At 36.3% G+C, this 21,180-nt stretch overlaps 2 protein-coding genes across 2 annotated transcripts; both read left to right on the top strand.

Annotated features, from left to right (window-relative positions):
* The first annotated feature begins 4,096 nt into the window (after positions 1–4,096).
* LOC109827453 (glutathione synthetase, chloroplastic) lies at positions 4,097–12,138 on the top strand. The gene is made up of 13 exons (XM_020394461.1): positions 4,097–4,285; positions 5,287–5,456; positions 7,236–7,311; positions 7,461–7,591; positions 7,829–7,951; positions 8,049–8,129; positions 9,850–9,930; positions 10,037–10,106; positions 10,200–10,321; positions 10,764–10,903; positions 10,990–11,182; positions 11,637–11,779; positions 11,871–12,138. The coding sequence occupies exons 1-12, from the start codon at positions 4,166–4,168 to the stop codon at positions 11,758–11,760; spliced, it is 1,431 nt and encodes a 476-aa protein (XP_020250050.1). The 5' UTR covers positions 4,097–4,165; the 3' UTR covers positions 11,761–11,779; positions 11,871–12,138.
* A 924-nt stretch (positions 12,139–13,062) lies between these two features.
* LOC109827452 (exosome complex component RRP4 homolog) lies at positions 13,063–18,898 on the top strand. Its single transcript, XM_020394460.1, has 7 exons — positions 13,063–13,280; positions 13,923–14,024; positions 14,186–14,231; positions 14,468–14,557; positions 15,063–15,128; positions 17,285–17,353; positions 18,289–18,898. The coding sequence occupies exons 1-7, from the start codon at positions 13,126–13,128 to the stop codon at positions 18,688–18,690; spliced, it is 930 nt and encodes a 309-aa protein (XP_020250049.1). The 5' UTR covers positions 13,063–13,125; the 3' UTR covers positions 18,691–18,898.
* The last annotated feature ends 2,282 nt before the right edge of the window (positions 18,899–21,180 follow it).

Here is a 21,180-nt window from a genome sequence, read left to right as displayed (position 1 = left end):
ATTCTGATTATTCTACTCTAGTAGTAAATTATATTTAGATTATTAGTATTTTAGTTGCATGTTTCCATTGTTATTACTTGTTCTTGCATTGGTCGTTCGACCGTTTCTATTCTTCCTTGTGGGATCTTGCCGTGTGCCATGCATGCTGACGTACTCTTATTCTCTCGGGTTGTACGTCTGATCTAGAAGACGGACAGCTTCAGTTCAGAGTCGTACAGTAGCCAGAAGATCCTCCGCAGGAGTGATTTGTAGACCGAGCTGAAGAAGTCGAAGCATAATCATTTCTTTTATCAGCTGTTGATCATTAGTTTACTTTTATAGCACTTTCCATTTCCGCCTGATCGTTGTGTTTTATATTTTCTAGCTTTCAGATTGTTTTGTATGAGGGCATATTTGGCCTGAATATTATGTCTGGATAATTATTCATTTGTGATATGTATTATTTTATTCTGGGTTGTTCATTATATTCTTGCCATCTGTGATTGGGGACCTTGTTTGCGTCAGGAACAAGTTATGTTATAGAATTCGTTATAACTGTTTATCGATTATAATGAATACAAAAGAGTGAGCTTCGTACTTTGTAAAACTACTCTTTACAACAAAAATCAAATTACAAGCTCCTTAGAAACAAACGCATAATCGTTAATTGGACCGCTGCTTGCGCGAGATCTTTGCCTGTGCCGGGGGTGCGTTAGCTCATGGACCACCGAATCACGAATTCTGATTAAATCGTGAAGGCTTTGGGATTCTTCCTTCGTTTAGAAGTAAGAATAGTTTTAGTGAATGTCTTATCGAAGTAAGACGAACACTCTTCTTAAGATCAAGTCAAAGCTTAGATCTTAAGGAACTTCCTAATTGTTGGAAGGAGATGAACTCTTAAAATTCTCCCAAAGTCTCTCTGCTCTCTATCCTTGGATCTGCTCCAAAAATGCTCAGCCACCCTCCTCCTTTTTTTTGTATCCGCTTCTCCCGCCTTTAAATGACATGACTCTTGCGGTTATGGGCGTGATTCTCACTTGCAACTGCCCCCCCCCCACGTTCATAGGTGATCCCTAGCAGTTAATAAGTCGTGTGGATCGTACGAAACTCAAGAAAACTGTTAAAAAACACATCTTTAGCTTCTCAATGTGTGAGACAGTCTCGCATTTCCGAGACAGTTGTAACTGTCTCGCATTCCGAGACAGTTGCAACTGTCTCGCACTTCCGAGATAGTTTGTACTATCTCGGGTATTTTAGCTCTAACTTTCTTGTCCGATCTCAGAATAAGGTGATCTAAGATACGTTGGAAAACTGGTGAAGATATCTACAACTTTTATATTTTAAGATTTTTCATATTCTGTGTGAATCATGGTCGAAATCTCAGTTCTTGTCTTATAGTTTCCGAGACAGTTGCATGTGTCTCGGAAACTGTGTTGTATTTTGTCTCTAATTCCCACGTACGATCTCGGAATGAGGTGATCTAAGATGCATTAGAAATATCCCGAAGAGCTCTAAAACCTCCCATAGGCTTGCATTTTCGAGACAGTTGTAACTGTCTCGCATACTGAGACAGTTGCAACTGTCTTGCACTTTCGAGACAGTTTGTGCTGTCTCGGGTATTTTGGCTCTAACTCTCTCATTCGATCTCGGAATAAGGTGATCCAAGATACATTGGAAAGCTTGCGAAGAGCTCTATAACCTCCCATAGGTTTATATTTCCGAGATACTTGTAACCATCTCACATTCCGAGACAGTTGCAACTGTCTTACACTTCCAGTTTGTGCTGTCTCAGGTATTTTGGCTCTAATTCCCTCGTCCGATCTCGGAATGAGGTGATACAAGATGCGCTGGAAAGATGACGAAGTGATCTACAATTTTTGTGTTTTGATATTCTTCAGATTTGAATCGCATCATGGCTAAAATATGTGAGACGTATTATAGTTTCTGAGACAGTTGCATGTATCTCGGAAACTTATGTGATGTCTGCATTGTTGTTTTGCTTCTAACTCCCTTGTCCGATCTCGGAATGAGGTGATCTAAGATGCGTTGGAAAGCTCACGAAGAGATCTACAACCTCTAATAGGGGAGACACTTATGAAGTGGGCGAGACATACATGGTACTTCGCCCTTTTGTGGGCGAAGCACAACTCCCGGTTGAGTTGTTCCTTTATCGTTTAGACATGGTACTTCGCCCTTTTGTGGGCGAAGCACAACTCCCGGTTGAGTTGTTCCTTTATCGTTTAGCGTGTTTCACAGACTCGACTCCCGGTTGAGTTGTTCCTTTATCGTTTAGCGTGTTTCACAGACTCGTACGCTTCGCCGACTTACTTCATATGCTTTTTAACTTCTTTACAGTATCAGATAATCTCCTTTGACTTTGATAATTCTCATTGACTCGAATAATAACATTCATCGTCTTTTCTTCATCTAGAGCTATGTGCGAAACCTATAGGCAATTGTTTATGCCTACAGACCTATGACTTCGCATTGTATTATTTCTAGACGCTTAGCGTATTAGGTTGAGGAGAAATATTTATTTTTGTTTAATCTCCTTAATCTAATACGTCGCGGGCTTGTTCACGTTCTGATTCCCGGGTATTTTGGGAATGGGACGTGACATCTAGCGGCTAAAAATCGACCCAAATAAGCCGAAAGAACGGTGACGAACTAGACCGAAGCCCTAGATCTTTGAGCTCACTAGCGATTGGCAGGAATAATCGAGGACGAGAGCTCGAGGTAAGGAAAACTCGAGCGGGAGAATGAGTTTGGGGCGGGAACGAAGGAGGAAGGCTCAGAAATTTTCTGAGTTATAGCGACCATGAGAAAATTGAAATGAGGGCGAAAATGTGGTGAGGGAGGTTGTTTAATATTTTAATAATAGGGTGTCAGATTTCTGGGTGTTTTCAGCTCATTTTGAGTGAAAAATAATTTCTGTAAAATTGTACTGTTTTCTTTACTTTATAGAAAATTTTTCTGTAAATTCAATATTGAACCAAACACAGTTTATGGAAATTGTGAGAAAAGTTTTATTTACGAAACTGCCATTGTCAGAACTTTTCTATAAAACACCCTAACCAAACACCCCCTAAAACTTTAGGGCATTTAAGTGCAATATTTATGAATTTTAGGGTATTTAAGTGCAAGATTTTATAATTTGAAGTATTAAAGCGCAACAATGGTAAAACTATAAAGCACTTAAGTGCAATTCAGCCAACTAATTTTGAAATAACTTAGGGTGTGCTTGGTAATAAATGTGTTTTTTGTTATGTTTTTGTAAAAAAACACCATGCCATGGTGTTTCTTTTTCAAATATGTTTTGAAATACCATTTTGGTCAAACTAGTTTGACCATTTATATAACGGCAGTGGGCGGGCGGCGGCGGCGACGGTCGGATGGCCGACGGGCGGTGGGTGAATGACGACTGTCGGCTACCGACGGGTAGCTTCGAGTGGTGCGGTGGGCGGCGGGCGGCGGCGGCGGGTGGCTAAGTGGTCGGCCGACGGGCGCGGGCAGGCGGTGGCGACCAACGGCGACGGCGGTGGCGCGGCGACGGGTGAGGGTGGCCCGGCTGGTGGCGACGGCGGGTGGCGACGCCGACCAATGGGCGGCAGCGACGGCGGCCGGGACGACGGGCGGGCGTGGTCGCGGGTGGCGGCGGGTGGTGGCTGTGGCCGGTTAGCGGCGACGGGAGCTGGCAGCGACGGACGAGCCGGGCTTGCGGTGACTTAGATGAAAAAACGGAATCTTAAAACACCTTTTTGGTGTTTTGGGAAAAGTGTTTAATTTTTAGATTTTGTAAAGGGACAAGTCAAAAAAAGACCTTGATTGCCAAACACATTTCTTTATTTTTGTTGAAAAAACAAAAACGATAAAAACGTCATGGTTGCCAAACGCTCGCTTAAGAATTGAAGAATGGAGAATTGGAGAGACTTGATGGCAATTTGATGATTTGAAAAACTAATTGAAAATATTAAAGACCTGACTAACATTAAAAAAAAACGGAGATTCTCTTCGCGGCGCGCACTGCGTTCTCTATTCAAGAACAGCTGCTATTCACTTAAAAAAAAGAAAAAAGAAAAAAGAGAAAAGAAAAATCCTCAAAAAAAGAACGTCTTCTCAATCTCTCTCGCTCAATTGCAATAATTCTGGAGAAATCACAGAAACCCAGAAGGAGATTTCAGCGGAGATGACCGTCGATGGGACCCACCATGCTGCTTTGGCTTCGGGCTTGGTGGACGAGCTGGTTGGTGAGGCTCTGGTGTGGAGCTCTCTCCATGGGCTTGTGGTTGGGGATAGGATTATTCAGGTCATTTCTCTTACTTTGGTTGAAAACCCAGTACAAAAAATTTGATTTTTAAGCTTTTGGTCTGGAAAAGATATCAACTTTGTGCTTTAATAACCTGCAGCTATAGATCATTGGTAACAATGAAGCTTTTCTTTGCTGTAGTTTAGTTTAAGTGGTAGTTAAAAATTTGCAAATTGTAGTGCGCAGTGTAGTTGTCGCTGCAGTTTGCTGATTTGTGCTGTGTCTGTTGATGCGAAATGAAGTTAAGTCAAATTCTATAGTTTATGTGGGTTTTATTTCCACAATTTTAGAATTAAGTAAGATTCTACATGACTTTAAATTTTAGGCAAGAAGCAATTATGGACGAATTTACTAGACATATGCAAGGCGAAGTCTCAAAAAGTGTGTTATTTATATAGTATTAGATTAGATTATTGAATGCCTAATTTCCTAAAAGTAGAAATCTGAAAGAACACTCTCGAATCTAATATAAAGGATTAGCAGACCAAAAAAATGAAATGTAAATCTAGTTAAATTGTGAAAACATAATGAGTGTATCGTACATACTGATGAATAAGAAGTACCTAGGAGTAATATATATATTTTTTGATATTTAGGATCAATCATTTGTCGAGAGTCAAGAGGGTAAACTTATGGATGATGTAGTTCATAAATCATGACAAATGAAAAGAAAGATTTTGTATGTAGTCTTATGCAATCCAAAATACCTTTTGAATAGAAAATTTCTATGGGATAACTTTAGGACCAACGTTGCTTTTATGGATCAAAATGTCGTGCAATGAAGAACAGCATGTTTGAAAAATGAACGTAGCAGAAATGAGAATGGTGTGATGGATGTGTGGTAGGTATATGCAAAGAAATGAACCATATTTTGAATACATTTATTTTATCTATTTCTGTTGACCTCCTAGATTTTAAAGTTTCTCTTGACATCAAATGTATCTTTTTATTCACAATTCTTACTTGCACTATACAAGTTAATGCTGAATTAAAACTTGCAGAGATCTGGAACAGTCCCTGGGGTCGGAATGGTCCATGCTCCAATTGCGCTCTTGCCCATGCCTTTTCCTGAAGACTATTGGAGGCAGGCGTGTGAGCTAGCTCCCATTTTCAATGAGCTTGTGGATCGTGTTAGCTTGGATGGAAAATTTTTGCAAGACTCGTTATCCAGGTTGCCCTTCTACATCAATCTTAGTCATCCTCTTAAATCAGGCAATTGAAGAACATGGATGATTTGTTGTACATGGTCATAATTCTTATTAAGATAATGCTGGGCCTGAGCATGTATTTGAAACTTATATAATACCCACTAATGTCTCGCTAATTATATAGTTGTGGGTTTTATTTCTATGCATACTGACTATTGTAAAAAAAACCATATGCATAGTCTTTGCAGCTAAAATCCGTGAATAACTGAGATTTGCAGAATACTGCTTAAACCAGCTCTTATGGTTTTGACTGACAATGGTATTCTAATTTTAGTTTTAGCATGTTTCACCATCCTACTAGTTTGACAACTATTTTATTTTTATTTTTAAAGTTATATTTGATTTCTTTGAATGGGTTCAAACGAGACATTAGGTATTTTTAGGCGTTCTTTTTCCCCGTAAATCTGATTCTTCATTTGTATATTAATTCTTGCTGTATAACTACTATAATGGTACATTTGACCCCAATACCACAAAAGTGCAATTATCTTATTGTTATATTTGACTGTGATTAAGTATTCAACAAAGTTTAGCTTCATGACTTAAAGTTCCTTGGATTTTCGTCAGTTGTATGAGTTTAAACAATTTCCTTTTCAACCGTTAGTAGTTGTTTATTTTCACCGATCTATTTCAATAATCAAAGGATTTAACCATTCTAAAAGCATGGTTCAGTAGCATTAAGAAAACCTAATTTGCTCCAACATATGTAGGGTATTGTCCAAACCAGATATTCCGAGAATATGTATCTTTCCATATTTATAGTTATTAGTAGCTTAGGGTCCAATGCCTTATATTCTGTTTTGTATATGTACATTCTGATAATATGCATATTTTGGTCCTATTTGTTAAAATCTCGCGAATATTTTTTTGCCCGTATTTGATATGAGTTAGCGATTCATTTTTTAATCAAATCTGACACTTAGTTTCACATCTCCATAATATGCATTCAGATTTATGGTATCTAGAAGAAAAACAACTATGAATGTTGTAATATTTGTATCCATCTCGATCATGCTCCTACTACTTTTAAAAACTGGTTTCTGTTTTATGTTGCATAAGTACGTGTACAGTTTTTGTAGATACTATGCCTCACATCATCTCCATCATCTTCTGTCTGCTTCCATGGTTTATGTTTACAGCATCCATATTTGTTGCTGTCATGTATTTTCCTGTGTTGTGTTTTGCTTGCAATAGCTTCTGTTCCTTTTTATATGTTTATTGATATAATAAGACAAAGTTATCTTTATGTAAAAGAAAAAGATTCATGCGTATTTTCTTATTGTTTGAGTTAATTGTATGTTATTTGTAAACATATTGATATGTCTGGTGTTGTAGCTCCAGCCTATGTTCTTAAAATACAGTGAATTGCTCATAGACTTCATAGCCATTTTTCAAATTTCTTAACGCTACCCTCCCCTAGTTTAGAGTTCTATTCACTGTTTCAGCAAACATTACCATAGTTCAATAGGTAATGCAACCATACTCAAACCAACAATTATATGTTAGACTGTAAAAAAAGCTTTGTTAGGTTGTTATTTTATGGACCGTGGATGAGTGCACAAAATCTTTTTGAGCCAAAATTAAGATTTATCTTTATATACTTTCCCATTGTATTTTTATGTAACTCAGCTCTGTACTTAATAGATCAGGGATTCTCAGTTACCCTTTAGGCATCAAACTCTGATTACAGCCAAGTGCCATGGGAAATTCTCTACTTAACCTTTTGTTTTCTTATATTGCAGAACAAAGAAGGTTGATGCTTTTACTGGAAGACTCTTAGATATTCATTCAGAGATGCTGCAAATCAATAAAAAGGAGGTGACCATTTGAATATGGTTTTAAATTTGCTATTCACCTTTGTTGTCATAATTGTAGTTTGCAATTGGCCAATCAAATGTTCTTTATCTTGGAAAAATAACATTTTTTTCTGCTGAGACTTTATTGATTTCATTTCAATACCTTATCAGGATATCCGTTTAGGTTTGCACCGGTCAGATTATATGCTGGATGCAGAAACAAACCTACTTTTGCAAATAGAGCTCAACACCATCTCATCTTCATTCTCTGGCCTTAGTTGTCTCGTGAGCGAGCTTCACAGGTTTCCTCTTTATTTAATATTGTTTTAATTGTATTATGCTACACTTTTTTTATTTAGTCTTTGATGCAATACTGGGGTAAAACAAGCATCTTATGAAGAGGGCAATATAAATTTTACTTTGAGAGGAAAAATATAAAATGCCTTTAGATGATCCGCTGTTCCTAGGCTGTAAAGATTTTATGTCTCCTTTTCATACAGAGATTTATGAGACCTATGCACCTGTAAAATACAATGCAGGAACTTACTCGATCGCTACGGGAATCATTTGGGTCTAGATTCAAGAAAAGTTCCTGGAAATAAAGCTCTCAGTCAATCTGCTGAAGCATTAGCTAAAGCATGGAAAGAGTATTGTAACAGCAGGTTTGTAACAGCAGGTTGTAGGGTTCTTTTGTTTTGTGTTTTATTTTTATGGGAAAAATAGCCTCTTGCTGACTTTCTTTTTGTGTGGTTTTTTCAGTGCTGTAGTTTTGTTTGTTGTTCAACCTGAAGAGCGCAATATGTATGACCAGCATTGGCTTTCTTCTAAATTGAAGGAAATATATCCTATACATTGAAAGTTTATTCTTACTTTAGGGTCATCATTGCCAGAAATCTCCATGCTTAATTTGTCTTGTATTTCCAAAAAGATTTTTCTTTAAACAGGAACTTTGGCAAGAATCCCACTGTTAAACACAAATTTTTTTCCTTGTAGTATATGATTTTAGGCCCAATACCAGGTGATATGGCACCAGAAGTTTCTTTATAATGAGTACAAGAAAAAAAATTTGCTCCATCTTTTGATACTTGTTTTTCTTGAATAGATGTACATCTATTCATGCATGACTTAATGCCATTTGCACATATGTATGTGCGCACATTCATATCATCATTGCTCAATGTAAACATATTTTTAATTTCTAATTCTAACTTGTCCTTGTTATTTGAAATATTTCAAAAATTAGTTTTTACGGGTGGAATTTTAAAAAATTATTTTCCTTGGGAAACTGTTAGGATCTAGATGCAAGCCTAGAGGGGTGTTTCTTTTGGTTGGGGGGGGGGGGGTTGGTTTGAATAGGGTTGCACACTCTTTTCGAGAAATAATAACAAACATAGAATTACGTCGTGGAAAATAAATAAAGTGCAAACAAACATAACCATAAACATATGAGATTTTTATTCTGGTTCGGATAAATCCTGCGTCCACTCTTCCTCCTTGTCAGGAGGGGCTTCCACGCTATATGAGAAATTTCCTGGATTACAAGCCTGTAGTAGATGACACAGGACTGCACTCTAGACTAACCCTAATCTAGTCGTCTCCACCAAACAATGTCACACACTTGACACTACCCTAGCTTCCAACTAGTAACCCTAAATCAATTAACCCTGTCTTGAGTGTGCTGTAGAAACTCCAATCACACAATCGTAAAACAAAATTGTTTACAAGAAAAATATCGTTTAAGCACAAATTAAACAGATCTTACAACCCCTTTGAATTGAAACTTGTTCTTCGAACGGTTGAATTGTGGATCCTAAAGAATGATGTTAGTGATGAATCTAGGGCTAGTTGCACTCCACGAAGAATCTGATCTGTAGACAGCTTCGAGGATGTGCATGAAATCCGAGAGGCAATGGCGGCGAGCAAGAGCATCTCAAACCCTAAGAGATGATCTCTCTTTTTCTCTCTCTCAAATGTTCTCCTAATCTCTGCAATTCTCTCATGATCATCTGTAGGAAATCAGCCATATGGTAGCTTTTATAGGTTCCTTGAATAATGACTGAGATTGCTTAAAAAAAATAGATCGAACCAATCAAAACCCGTCGACTAGCAGACTGGTTTGCACGGACCAGCCATCTGATATTAGTTCAGCCGCTTGCTCAGATTTCCAGCTCACACTGTAATGTATTTTCTGAAAATTGGTTTCTGTCAAAGCAAATTCTGCCGCCTGCCTCTCCTCTCCAGCCGCCTGGTTCAAGTTCAGCGGCCTGGATTTTTCTTCAGCCGCCTCTGTAATGATTTTCTCTGTCAGTTTGATTTCGGCTGCCTGTAATCTGTGACCAGCAGGCTGGTTTTGTTGCTGACTGTTTCAACATTGTCTCACTAAAAAACTCATATCTTGAGCTATAAACCTCTGAATCGGGTTCCATTTGACACTTATGAATGTTTGTTCTTGATCAAATTGAGTCTGTTGTGTGACCATAGTCTCAACAGAAACCACTTCATCTTCCGAAGTTTATTGATTTTAATGTGCCATTCCAGATTTTTCTTAACATAATTCCACATACGCCATAACAAGCATTCGCAGAACTTTGGCTGAGATAGACGCAGAAGGGGAGGCCCTACCCGACGGTTCATTGATCATGTAAGAAATATTTTAGAGTTATTTATTTGAATTTATAATACTTTGAGAGAGAAAAACCTTATCTTGCACATTAAGAAACTATGACTTAAGAAATTTATATATGCAGAGGTGGCCAAGCAGTTGCAGTAGTCTATTTCAGAGCTGGCTATTCACCTAGAGATTATCCTTCAGAATCAGTATGTAGTATTCTATCTTCTTTTTTCACAGGCATCTTTATATCCATCTCCTTTAGCTTCGAATATATTATCATCCTTTAATTCAATCAACAGGAGTGGAGTGCCAGATTTTTGATAGAAAAATCCAATGCAGTCAAGTGCCCATCTATATCCTATCATTTGGTAGGCACCAAGAAGATTCAACAAGAATTAGCAAAGCCCAATGTACTGGAAAGGTGATAATATTTCATTTATGTTGTTCCTGAAGTAGGGTTTTGTGTTAATATTTCATCTTATAATTGCAGATATAATGAAAAGGGCTTTATGCAGTTCTTCAACTTCTGAGAAAAAGAGATGAAGAATATGTGATATCTAGTGATTTTAATTTTTCAATAATATAACCATATAAACTTTATGCAAGCACAAATTAAGTTCCAACAAATTATGTTGGAACTAATTCATTCTGCTGTTAATTGTATGTCACTTGTAGATGCTAACTAGTGGTTACAATCTGTACAATTAATAACTACTATCCAGTAAACATCTTCGTAAATGCATTTTTATATAGGTAGAGATACTGACGAGCCAATACAAAATCCAACCAACTTCACTGTGCTATTTCTTTATAAATGCTGTTCCTGCAGTTATTCTTATCGAAATTCTATACTCGAATTTAAGGTTTCTTGAGAATGAGGATGACATTGCAAAGCTGAGGAAGTGCTTTGCTGGTTTGTGGAGTTTAGACAACGCAGAAGGTGTGAATAGAGCTATCGAAAGACCTGAACTTTTTGTTCTCAAACCTCAACGAGAAGGAGGAGGTTAGATTTTTTAAACAAACCCCTTTGAAGTTTTCCTTATTTTCTTTATGCAAGCTCTCTTTATTAGTGACTTTATTCATGTTCAGGGAATAATATTTATGGTGAAGATGTAAGGAAAACATTAGTTAAGCTGCAACAAGAAGGAAGTGAGGAATTGGCAGCATACATTTTGATGCAGAGAATATTTCCTGCAAGCTCACTTGCTTATCTAGTACGAGATGGTATATATCACCATGATCAAGTCATCTCTGAGCTTGGAATATACGGAACCTATTTAAGGTCTGTGACACCTTAACTAATTTATTTTGGGTAATTTCACAAAACCGCCTAAACCTAGAGTCTTTTGCACAAAACCATCTTGAACCTTATACAAACCACCCTGAACTTGTCTCACTTAAAGTACTAGCATGTGACTAACTGTTGGACAATTTTACTCCTATCTGAATAATTTCTATATTTCCCTTTTTGGGTAAGAGGAGGTATCAAAAAGGTGTTTAGACTTTTTACTCTACCCATTAATGTGGCGTATTGAATTTCTTATAGTTTGGGAGGGTATACGTATAGTTTTGAAAGTTTTAAGAGTTGTGTTTCCATGATTTATAGAGTTCAAGGGATTTGTTCCAAACCCCTCCAAAGTTCAAGGGGGTTTTGTGAAATGTGTACCCCTTTTAAAGAAATTACTTGTTAGTATCTACTCTGACACTGAAGGCATGAGTGTGAATTTTTTTTGTAGGAACAAAGATGAGGTAGTAATGAATGAGCAATCTGGTTATCTGATGAGGACTAAGGTTTCTTCATCAAATGAAGGTGGAGTCGCAGCTGGATTCGCGGTTTTGGACAGTGTTTATTTGACATGAAGAAAATTATCTATTCTAGGTGAAGTTACTTTGCTTTATCTGTTGACTGCATTTGATCAGTATTTAAAGCAAGCATGCCGTTGCTTTTTGTATGTTTTCACTTCTCGCAGATTATTGTGAAATGATTTATGCTCCATGTTTCGCTGAAGAAGAAATAATGGCGGCAGAGATTTTGTTACACCCAACTACCAAGGCATGGAACATGGCCAAAAAATGGTTCTCTGTTGATATTCTGAATCATTGACAAATTTCAAAAACTACTGCTTGTATGATTACATTTCAAATAAATTTTGTTTCAGTAATTGACCTACTGGCTTGTGTTCTACTATTAAAACCATTTAAATGTTAATCATAGTGGAAAATGATTTTATTGGTTTCTTTTTTCTTTCTTTACAACTACTGGTAGAAAAGGAGTCTCCAACAAATGAGTTTCTGTGGAACTTCTCTAGTGTTCAAATTTCACTTCTACATGAAAGTTACTCTGCGTTTAGATTCAAATTGGGTGAAACTTTGGGGTATCAGAACTCAAAATGGATGAAACTTTGGGCTACCGCGGTGCAATTAAGCCAAAATTCGACAAGGTTAATTTTGATGCCATAAGATGCATGATTAAAACACGTTGAGATTGTGTGAGATTTTAATTGTAAGTAATTGTTTGGTAACCTATCATATCCAACAATGCAATTATTTGGTAATTCATATTTTTGATTTGGATACCTAGTATCTCCATCCTTGATACTACTATAAAAAAAAGTAGCTCCTGGGCTAATTTGAAAACTTTTTGTACGAGGTCCACATACTTGGCGGACTTGGGTCTTGGGTCCAATGATTTACTGCCCAGAGTCCGGATGAAGTGGTTCAACTCGGCTGTGCCCGCTTGAGATGTTAATTTCACAAAATCCCCTGTACTTTGGGGAATGCTATGCATAACCCTACAAAACTTTATTTATCTCATATGACCCCCTTCCCCCCGAAAGTTTAGGGGTCTCACTACCCTGAATTTTAACATTTTCTACCTAATCCCTACCTGTAATTTACAAAAATAAATCTTAAAATTTTTCATTTGTCATTTATAGGCAAAATATATCCTCTTTAAAATTTTTGATTTGTTTATGTATTTGTAAATTACATGTAAAGGACTTAGCAAGAAAGCTCAAACTTTAAGCGGGGTTTTGTGAGACACCCCAAAGTTGGGTGGGTTGGGGGGTTATATAAGATAAACAAATATCAGGATGTTAAGTCAAAACCCCATAACTTGGGGGAGTTAGGTGAAATTAACCCAAAACAAGCAGATGATTTGCTAGGGTTTAGGTTCGCCCTTCCCCTTCTTCACCCCAAAACCCTAGAAAGAGATAGAGGTCAAAAATGAAAGAAATCCCGCTGCAGCTATCACTAAGCCAAACACAGAGATCGAGACTGCGAGCTGCTCTCGAGAAACTTCAGGATCTCGCTTCGAAATCCACAGCCTCTGTCACCGTCGCCGACACGATCCCCGTCAACCACGAAGATGGCATCCTCAAGTATAATCGATTTTTTTCCTTTTCTTTTTCTTTCAAAATTTCTTGTTTTTATTTGATTTGTCAATGACCCATTTCGATTTCCCCCTTATTGTGGCCTAATATATGTGTAACTTGGTTCGTTTTCGTCTAAACTAGACAGTTTATTCTTGTTTTCTACTTTTTAATCAATTTGATTATTGCCCATTTCATATTTGGCTGAAAAATTGGATTTTGGGTTGCAGATGAGTTTCACAATCTGGTTTTGTCTTATTTATTTGTTTTTTTACTTGAAATTTACTAGTTAGTTTCCTCCTTTCAACTGGGTATTCAGACATTATGATGTTTTTCTTGTTAAGTTTGACCTCTATTCAGACGTTTCCTAGTTTTTGAATCGAGCAATTTGGTATTAGAAAACTGGAAATTTTATATCAAGCATTTGTAATAATAATCTGGTTCTTATTGCATTTAAAATTTCATTTTTTTTTGTAATAAATTTGTCTATTTAGTTTTTGAAGTTTTTTGTTGCTTTGAGCTGCTTTGCTGTTGGTTTGTTTATTGCCTAGTGGTCTGCCAAAATATTACTTGCTCGTTTATTATGATTTTAAGATGTATAATTTTCTTCTCACCATCGAGTTATAATTAAAGATGATTTTATATTGGCAGGGGCCATGGGACGTCAGAGTTCAATGAAGAAGTGGTGGCTACAGTTTGTGGTGTGGTTGAGCGAGTGAACAAACTTGTTTATGTTCGTACGCTTAGAGCTAGGTTCTCATACTATGCCCATCCTCTTCAGATTACATGAAGTTGCAGCATGTTTTTTACGGTCCTTTATAGTAGTCATACTGGATGATTGCTTTGCATTTGCTGTTGAAAATTGGTAAATGAGGTGATGGTCTTATTTTGATGTGAAATTCTTTTGCTTGCAGGTACATACCAGAGGTTGGAGATATTATTGTTGGCCGTGTCCTTGAGGTTTGCGTCTCATTCTATTATATTCATATAATTATTATACTATCTAGCACCATAGGTGTTAACGTATAAAAAGTAAGAAATCTGATTGTTAGATAGTTAATTGAATACAGGGGTCAAACAAAACAGGTTTTAGTTAATAATGTTAGGATAATAAGCTATTTCATTGCTTGTATTTTATTTCTATTTCTCATTTTCTATGATATCACCAACGTGGCTTGTATCACTTCTGTTAATAGATTGCTCCAAAACGCTGGAGATTGGAAATAAATTTCAGTCAGGATGCAGTATTGATGCTTTCATCTATGAACTTGCCAGATGGTATTCAGGTACCCACTTGTTTCATTAAATGAATCATTTTGTTACTTGCACATTTGTGGCACATCCCTGAAGTCGTATATCAAGCTAATTCCACTTCCTATGACATGAGATTATTTGCCTTAACCCAAAATCTATTTTACCTTCTTGTGATCCACGACTCAGACCTATTTCTATGTTCGTCAGCCAAAATTTATTTTCCATGAACCTAATTCCACTTCCTATGACATGAGATTATTTGCCTTAACCCAAACTCAGTCCAATGTGTCACAACCACTCAACTTGACTCTACTCAGATTGAGTTGCACCTTCGCTTTGTATAAGCTCCATTGTTATGTGATTGTGACACATAGTAACATGCTAACAATTGCGACAATTTGACTTCAATAAGAATTATTAGCATGTTCCTGACCTATGCATTCTTGCGTGTTGTTGGTTGTTATTTAACAATTTCACTTCTATAAATTTCTCTGGTCTATTCTACCTTCTTTGTAAGTTTACTTTTTGTATTGCTAGAGACGCAGAACTGCTGTTGATGAACTCAACATGCGTAGCATCTTTGAAGAAAATGATGTTGTTTGTGTAAGTATTCTTCTTCCATGCATTATATACCTTTGTTTCTTTTAGTATTGCATAAAGCTTTTTTTGCTACACAAAACTTTTTTCATTTACGTCAAGAAATAAGACATGCTGACTTGGATTGTTTACCATGTTGTGAAGTAATTTGATGCTGAGATGTAGGTTAAAGACTTGATAGAGAAAGTACTGAAAGTGCTGATTGTGGCAATAATAATCTGTTGAATAGCTCTTTCATTTTAAGTTAATTTAATAATTTATAATCTGTTTTTTTACTCGTCTGTAAATCAGTTCCTTTAACAATGCGAGTTTGGCCCTTCTTGCCCTGTACTTCTGTTGGGCAGTGCGTATGCTCAGTACTCATATACTTTTAACATCTGTACCAGTGAATTCAGCTACGCATCTTATCTACATGTCATATTTAATTGGTGGTTCTTATAAACCCAGATTGCCTTGTGCATAAATGTAGTGCCAGAAAAAAGATTTTAATGTGCGTTGCCAATTGCTTGCATTGATCTGAAATATCTTAAATTCTGACATGCTAACTATTTGCTTAAACTTACGGATTATACTTTTAGGGCAGTTCATTCCCTGTTTCATTCTCTATAGTGCTCTTTGAAGTCAATCCAAGTCTTTCTCATTAATTTATCATCAAATATGCAGCATGGGTCCACTTGATAAAGCCTGAAAGAATCCAGTTGGATATGTGTTACTATTTCATGTTTAACGAAATTCCTGAATTGCCCAAACTTTTCAAATTTACCTCGTTGAATATATCATAAAACGTAACTAACCATCAGGTGTCACTTATCCAATCTGTATAAAACTATTTATGAATCCGGATTATGAAATTTTTCTAGGCAAGGCATAAATGGGAGAAGGCAATGGATATTCATGTCAATTTCTCTATATAATAGCCAAAGTGTAAGAGTTCCATATAATAACCAAAACATAAGAGTTGTATTAGTTTTCTTACCATCTGTGATTCATGATCAATATAAGCCAGCATGCATGGCTTAACCCAAGTCCTACGAAAAATGACTCTGGGATTGGAGTTTTTCTAAGCTAAGTTCAAATAAAGCATATCCATGTCTGGACTTGAAATATTTAATTGAAACTTGTTCAAACATGATAGCTTTTTGCCATTTATTTTTGTTACTTCCCTTTTATTCTATAAAGCTTGCTCCTCAAATCCACAGCAACTAGATTATCATAGTGCCAGAGCATAACTGAGCTAACTTCGGTTTACTGAAAGAAAGCTCATGTAGGTATTGCCCTGGGCCAAGATACCATACTTAACTGCCAGTTTCAGACTCACTTCAACTACAGTTTTCACTCTCTTTGCTCTAAATAGAGCCAACATTGCATGCATAGAATTCAATTTGGTAGTGTAACAGGCCAGCTCTAACGCCTTTTTGTATATCTGAGCTTCTTCTCTCTACTTAATTAGGTAGTATGAATTCAGTTACACCTCTATACTAGCAAGGTAACAGCGGTCAAAACTAGCATTCTTAAGACGAGTCCATAATTATTTTTGTGAGCACCGAAACTTAATAGTGGCTATATTTTGACTCCAGCCTATGTCTCTAAATGATGTTCATGAGATATAAATGTTGGAACCAGACTTAAACAGGGCATGATTTTGATTGTGCAAAAATTGGTTTCACACTATTTTGCAGTTCACATTCAACCTAGCAGTTTACAATATATTGTGATGGGTACACCATTCGGTTTGAAAACTTATGGAGGGGGAAAGCGTACTTGTCATTATTTACAGTTACTTTGTGTCCATAGAATGGAAGTTTATTTCTTAGTTGTTGATTCATGGGACTTCATATGCAGAAATACTTTTATCTATGCAATCGTTTTACCTTTTACATATTGTGAGTATTTATGAATTATAACAACATCTAATATTTTGTAATTTCGGTGGAGAGCCTTAGACGATGTTTATGGAGATTTTATTATAATTATTCAAGTAACTTTTGAATAATATGAATGTCACAACTTGTCATGTCTTGTATGAAAATTTTTCTCTAATCATGTGTGTATCCATCAGTTAGGCATCATGTTAGGCTGTTTCTTTTACCTCTGGTTAGGAATAGTTGTTAATTAGGACTTCCACTAAGAAGTGCAACTTTTTAACTCCATTTGTCTCGTAGGCTGAAGTTCGTGGATTTCAGCATGATGGGAGTTTGCAGCTACAAGCAAGAAGTCAAAAGTATGGAAAGGTATATTAATCTATGTGATGCATCTTTCTTTCACCAGCCTTAAAATGGCTTGCATTTACATTTTTGAAACTTGACTTCAGTTTCTTGATCGACACTCGTCAGATATCACTTTACTCAAAGCTTAAATTTGTTGATTGTGGGTGAATAATGTACATGAAGCTGAATTGAAACTTAATTTCCCCCTCATTTGAGCATTTGAACCATTTTGAAGGCCACGAACATAACATAACTTCCTCGGAGAAGAGACAAATGAGAGAAATAAAGATAATAAATTGCAAAATTACAGGGCATTTTGTAGATATCGGTAATTGCAGGTAGGAACATGTATGATCTGATGACAAACTTGTTACCATCTCAAGCTTCTTATGTATGTTTCAGTTATTTAGATGTACAGGTCCTTCACTTAGACCAAGAGGCAAATAGAATCCACTAGAAACTAAAATATCATGCTTATTGATTTAAATAAACGGTAAATTGCACTTTAAACCCCTCATCTATACCTTCAGTTGCACTAAACCCCATCAAATCATTTACTAGCACTTAGCGCCCCTGAAATGACATTTTTAGAAAGATAAATTACAAGCAATACCTTCTTCCTGCTGTTATTTTTTTTGGTTTTGATTTTTTGTTTGGTGGTGGTGGTGGTGGTGGTGGTTTTTTTTTTGGGGTGGGGTGGGGGGTTGGGGGTGGGGGGTTGGACGGGGGGCTTTTAACTGTTAATAAATGAGTTGCGGGGGTTGTAGTGCAACTGATGGTATATATGAGAGGGGGCTATGTGCAATTTACCTTAAATACACAAATGCAAAGCAAAACGCTTTAACGCAGGTTCATAAATTGCAATTTCACTTCCAAGCCAAAGTAGCAAAAAATATAAGGGTTTCAAATGTTTTCTTCCTGCTTTTCCTTCACATAATCACAATTTTTTATCTTTGCAGTTAGAAAGAGGTCAACTGCTCTCAGTCCCATCATACTTAGTTAAAAGACGCAAACAACATTTCCACCATCTTGAAAAATATGGTGTCGATCTCATTCTAGGCTGCAACGGTTTCATTTGGGTCGGTGAACACGTAGAACCTAAAGACAACGAGATGGTGGAAGATCATCAGAAACAAGAAGAATTTACACCATTGGAAACAAGGCAGCATATTTGCAGGATTGCCAATTCGATTCGTTTGCTTTCTGCTTTGGGATTCAATCTTTCTGCTGATAAAATTGTGGAGACCGCTGAGGCTAGTATGTTTTCAAATATCGCGATAAAAGATATTCTTGGAGCTGAGTTTTGTGTTGAGACTGCAGAGACTGAACTTAAGAGAAGAGTTTCGAAGAGGAGAAGCTGATTGCTTGCGAATTTATGTGATAAGTTTTCATTTTGTTAGTCAAAGGAGGGATATCTTGCGTGCATTTTTGAGTTGCGGAATGTTTGAAAGCCCTTAAGCTGCTTCAATCTATGTTCAATGGTAGTTGAAATGAACAAAATTTTCTTGTAATGCTGAAAGCATATATCTTTTTTCCATTTGTTTTTGGGTAACATTTCTTTTTGACCTTCTCAGCAGTGAAAAACAGCATGCAAATTAATCTTTTTTTGAGATTAAAAATCTAATTTGAGTATATTTTAGAGAAGGTTTAGTGTAATCAATTAAAAGTAAAGAGTGTAAGCAGAGATGTAGGAAAGTGCAAGTAGAGCATCAAATGTATCTCAAAAAATTCATGTCCATTATTTTTAATCAAATTGTGCTTAGTAGACTAATATGATTATTTTTTGCCCACATAGCGCTGTTTCTTTTTATCTGTAGTCTATTTTGTGGGAGGAAAAGTTGCAGATCCAAAAAGGAAATTTAAAAAATAAAACAAGCTCATCATAGATATGACTTATCAAATCCAAATTGGAAAATCATTTCTACCTCTATTTCTCTGTGTACTAAGTTCATGTACGTTTTACATTAATTGTTGTTTAAACCAGACAATGAACTTGTATTGGTATTACATTTTCCAAAACAAAATTGTAAATAGCTGAACAATAGCTTTGAAGTTGCTTTCCAATAACAAATATTGCACGCAACAGTGCCTGTAATTTATTTTTGTGACGAACCCCACAACCCTTTAATACACATTAGAGAAGACATGCTACCGTCTAAGATCCGACTGAGGCCATGTGAATTAAAGATGGATAGATTTTTAAAAATGACCACTTCTTTTTAAAATTTATTAGAAAGGAGAATTTTTTAAAAAAAAAGACTATTTTTAAATTTTAATTACCAAAATTGATTTTTTTTCATTTAATTAACAACATCGACCTCTTTTTGACCACGTCTACGTGTCTGAACAAAAAGAGATTTTAAAGTATTACTTGTTTGGGTTGCACCTCCATTTACATGAACCGCATCGCGAATTCTGACATAAAATTATTTTACAGTTATACTTGGAAACCCTTATTTTTCTTTAAAGTATAACTTGTCTAGGAAAAAAACCAAATATGAACAAAATAAAGAAGCCCCCATTTCAAACAGGAAGCTACGGGATGTAAATATTTATGTTGGGCAAGTGATAGCATCCTTTAAATGTTTGGCAGTTTCTGAGAAATGATCTCTATACTATTGATCTGTAATGAAAAGATCCAAATCCACCCTGTTTATGCTTTGGCAATGTTTCGACTTTAAGGGTACATTCTCTCTCTACTCGTTTTTTGAGAAAAACCGCAGATTTTACTACTTATTTCAGGATTAATTACATTTCAGTATGATGTAATTACACGGGTGAGTCTACAGTCACACGGATGATCCTGAGATTGCTAATTGTTATTACACAGGCACGGCGGTGGCTTGTTATCTATGCTCTAGGGGTACGTGTGTAATTACAAGTAGTAATCTCAAGATCATTAGGGGCTGTTTGTTTGCAAAAATGGGAAGGGGAAAGCCTGACAAATCTGACAAAAACTGTCAGTTTTGGCAGGCTTTCTTGCAAAAACGCCTCTAGAAAGCCTGTCAAAACTGTCAGTTTTTGTCAGATTTGACAGCTTTCCTTTAACTTTCTTCTTAAAAAAAATAAAACAAACGGGCCCTTAGTATAGATACACAAACTCCAAGATCAGTTGCGTAATTATATCGCATTTCAGGGAACCGGAATATAATTCCATCGGCACTACTATGCCTTAGTTTGACCTTTAACTTTGGCTCTGCTTTATTGCTGAGCAGTACTCATGTGCAATTTTCTCTGATTTATCCATTGAACTTTCCAATAGAAGTTTACTACACAAATATAACGGGTTCGTAACAGAATTAGACAAGAAAGTTTGACCATCTCGGTCGCGTATCATTGACTCATCAAATCACCAAATCATCTTCATAAACAAAGCTCATCGAAGACAACGGAAGCCTCAATGGAGCGCTCCTGAAAACAATAAACTTTTTTTTATTAATCATGTTGAGTTCGGATGATTCAAATCAGTTGAGAAGCAGGATTGAGTTTAGACTCTAATTAGGATTAGTTATACTATCCTAATTGGATTGAATTGAAAAAATTAATTGAATTGAGAAATCTAATTAGGATTCAAGTTAGAGTTCTAAGACCATCTCCAACGCAGCGGCAAAATGCAGCAAAAAGTGCATTTGCCGTTGCGTTTGATCTCCAACCTAGCCGCAATTGTTGCAGCATTTTAGCGGTGATGAACAATGCGACGTCATATTTGGCGTCGCACTGTTCATCACCGCATTACTATTTTTTTATTTTTTTATTTTTCAGTTTTATTTAACCTTTTAATTTTATGTATTTACAAGTTGACCCCAATTGTTTTATTAAATTTATAAAACAATCCCAATAATATTTAAATT

This window comes from Asparagus officinalis, unplaced genomic scaffold (genome assembly GCF_001876935.1).
Source record: "Asparagus officinalis unplaced genomic scaffold, Aspof.V1 AsparagusV1_Un222, whole genome shotgun sequence".
In the NCBI taxonomy this organism is placed as follows: domain Eukaryota; kingdom Viridiplantae; phylum Streptophyta; class Magnoliopsida; order Asparagales; family Asparagaceae; genus Asparagus; species Asparagus officinalis.
The sequence above is the reverse complement of the archived record's forward strand: the minus strand, read 5'-3'. Positions and strand labels throughout refer to the sequence as shown.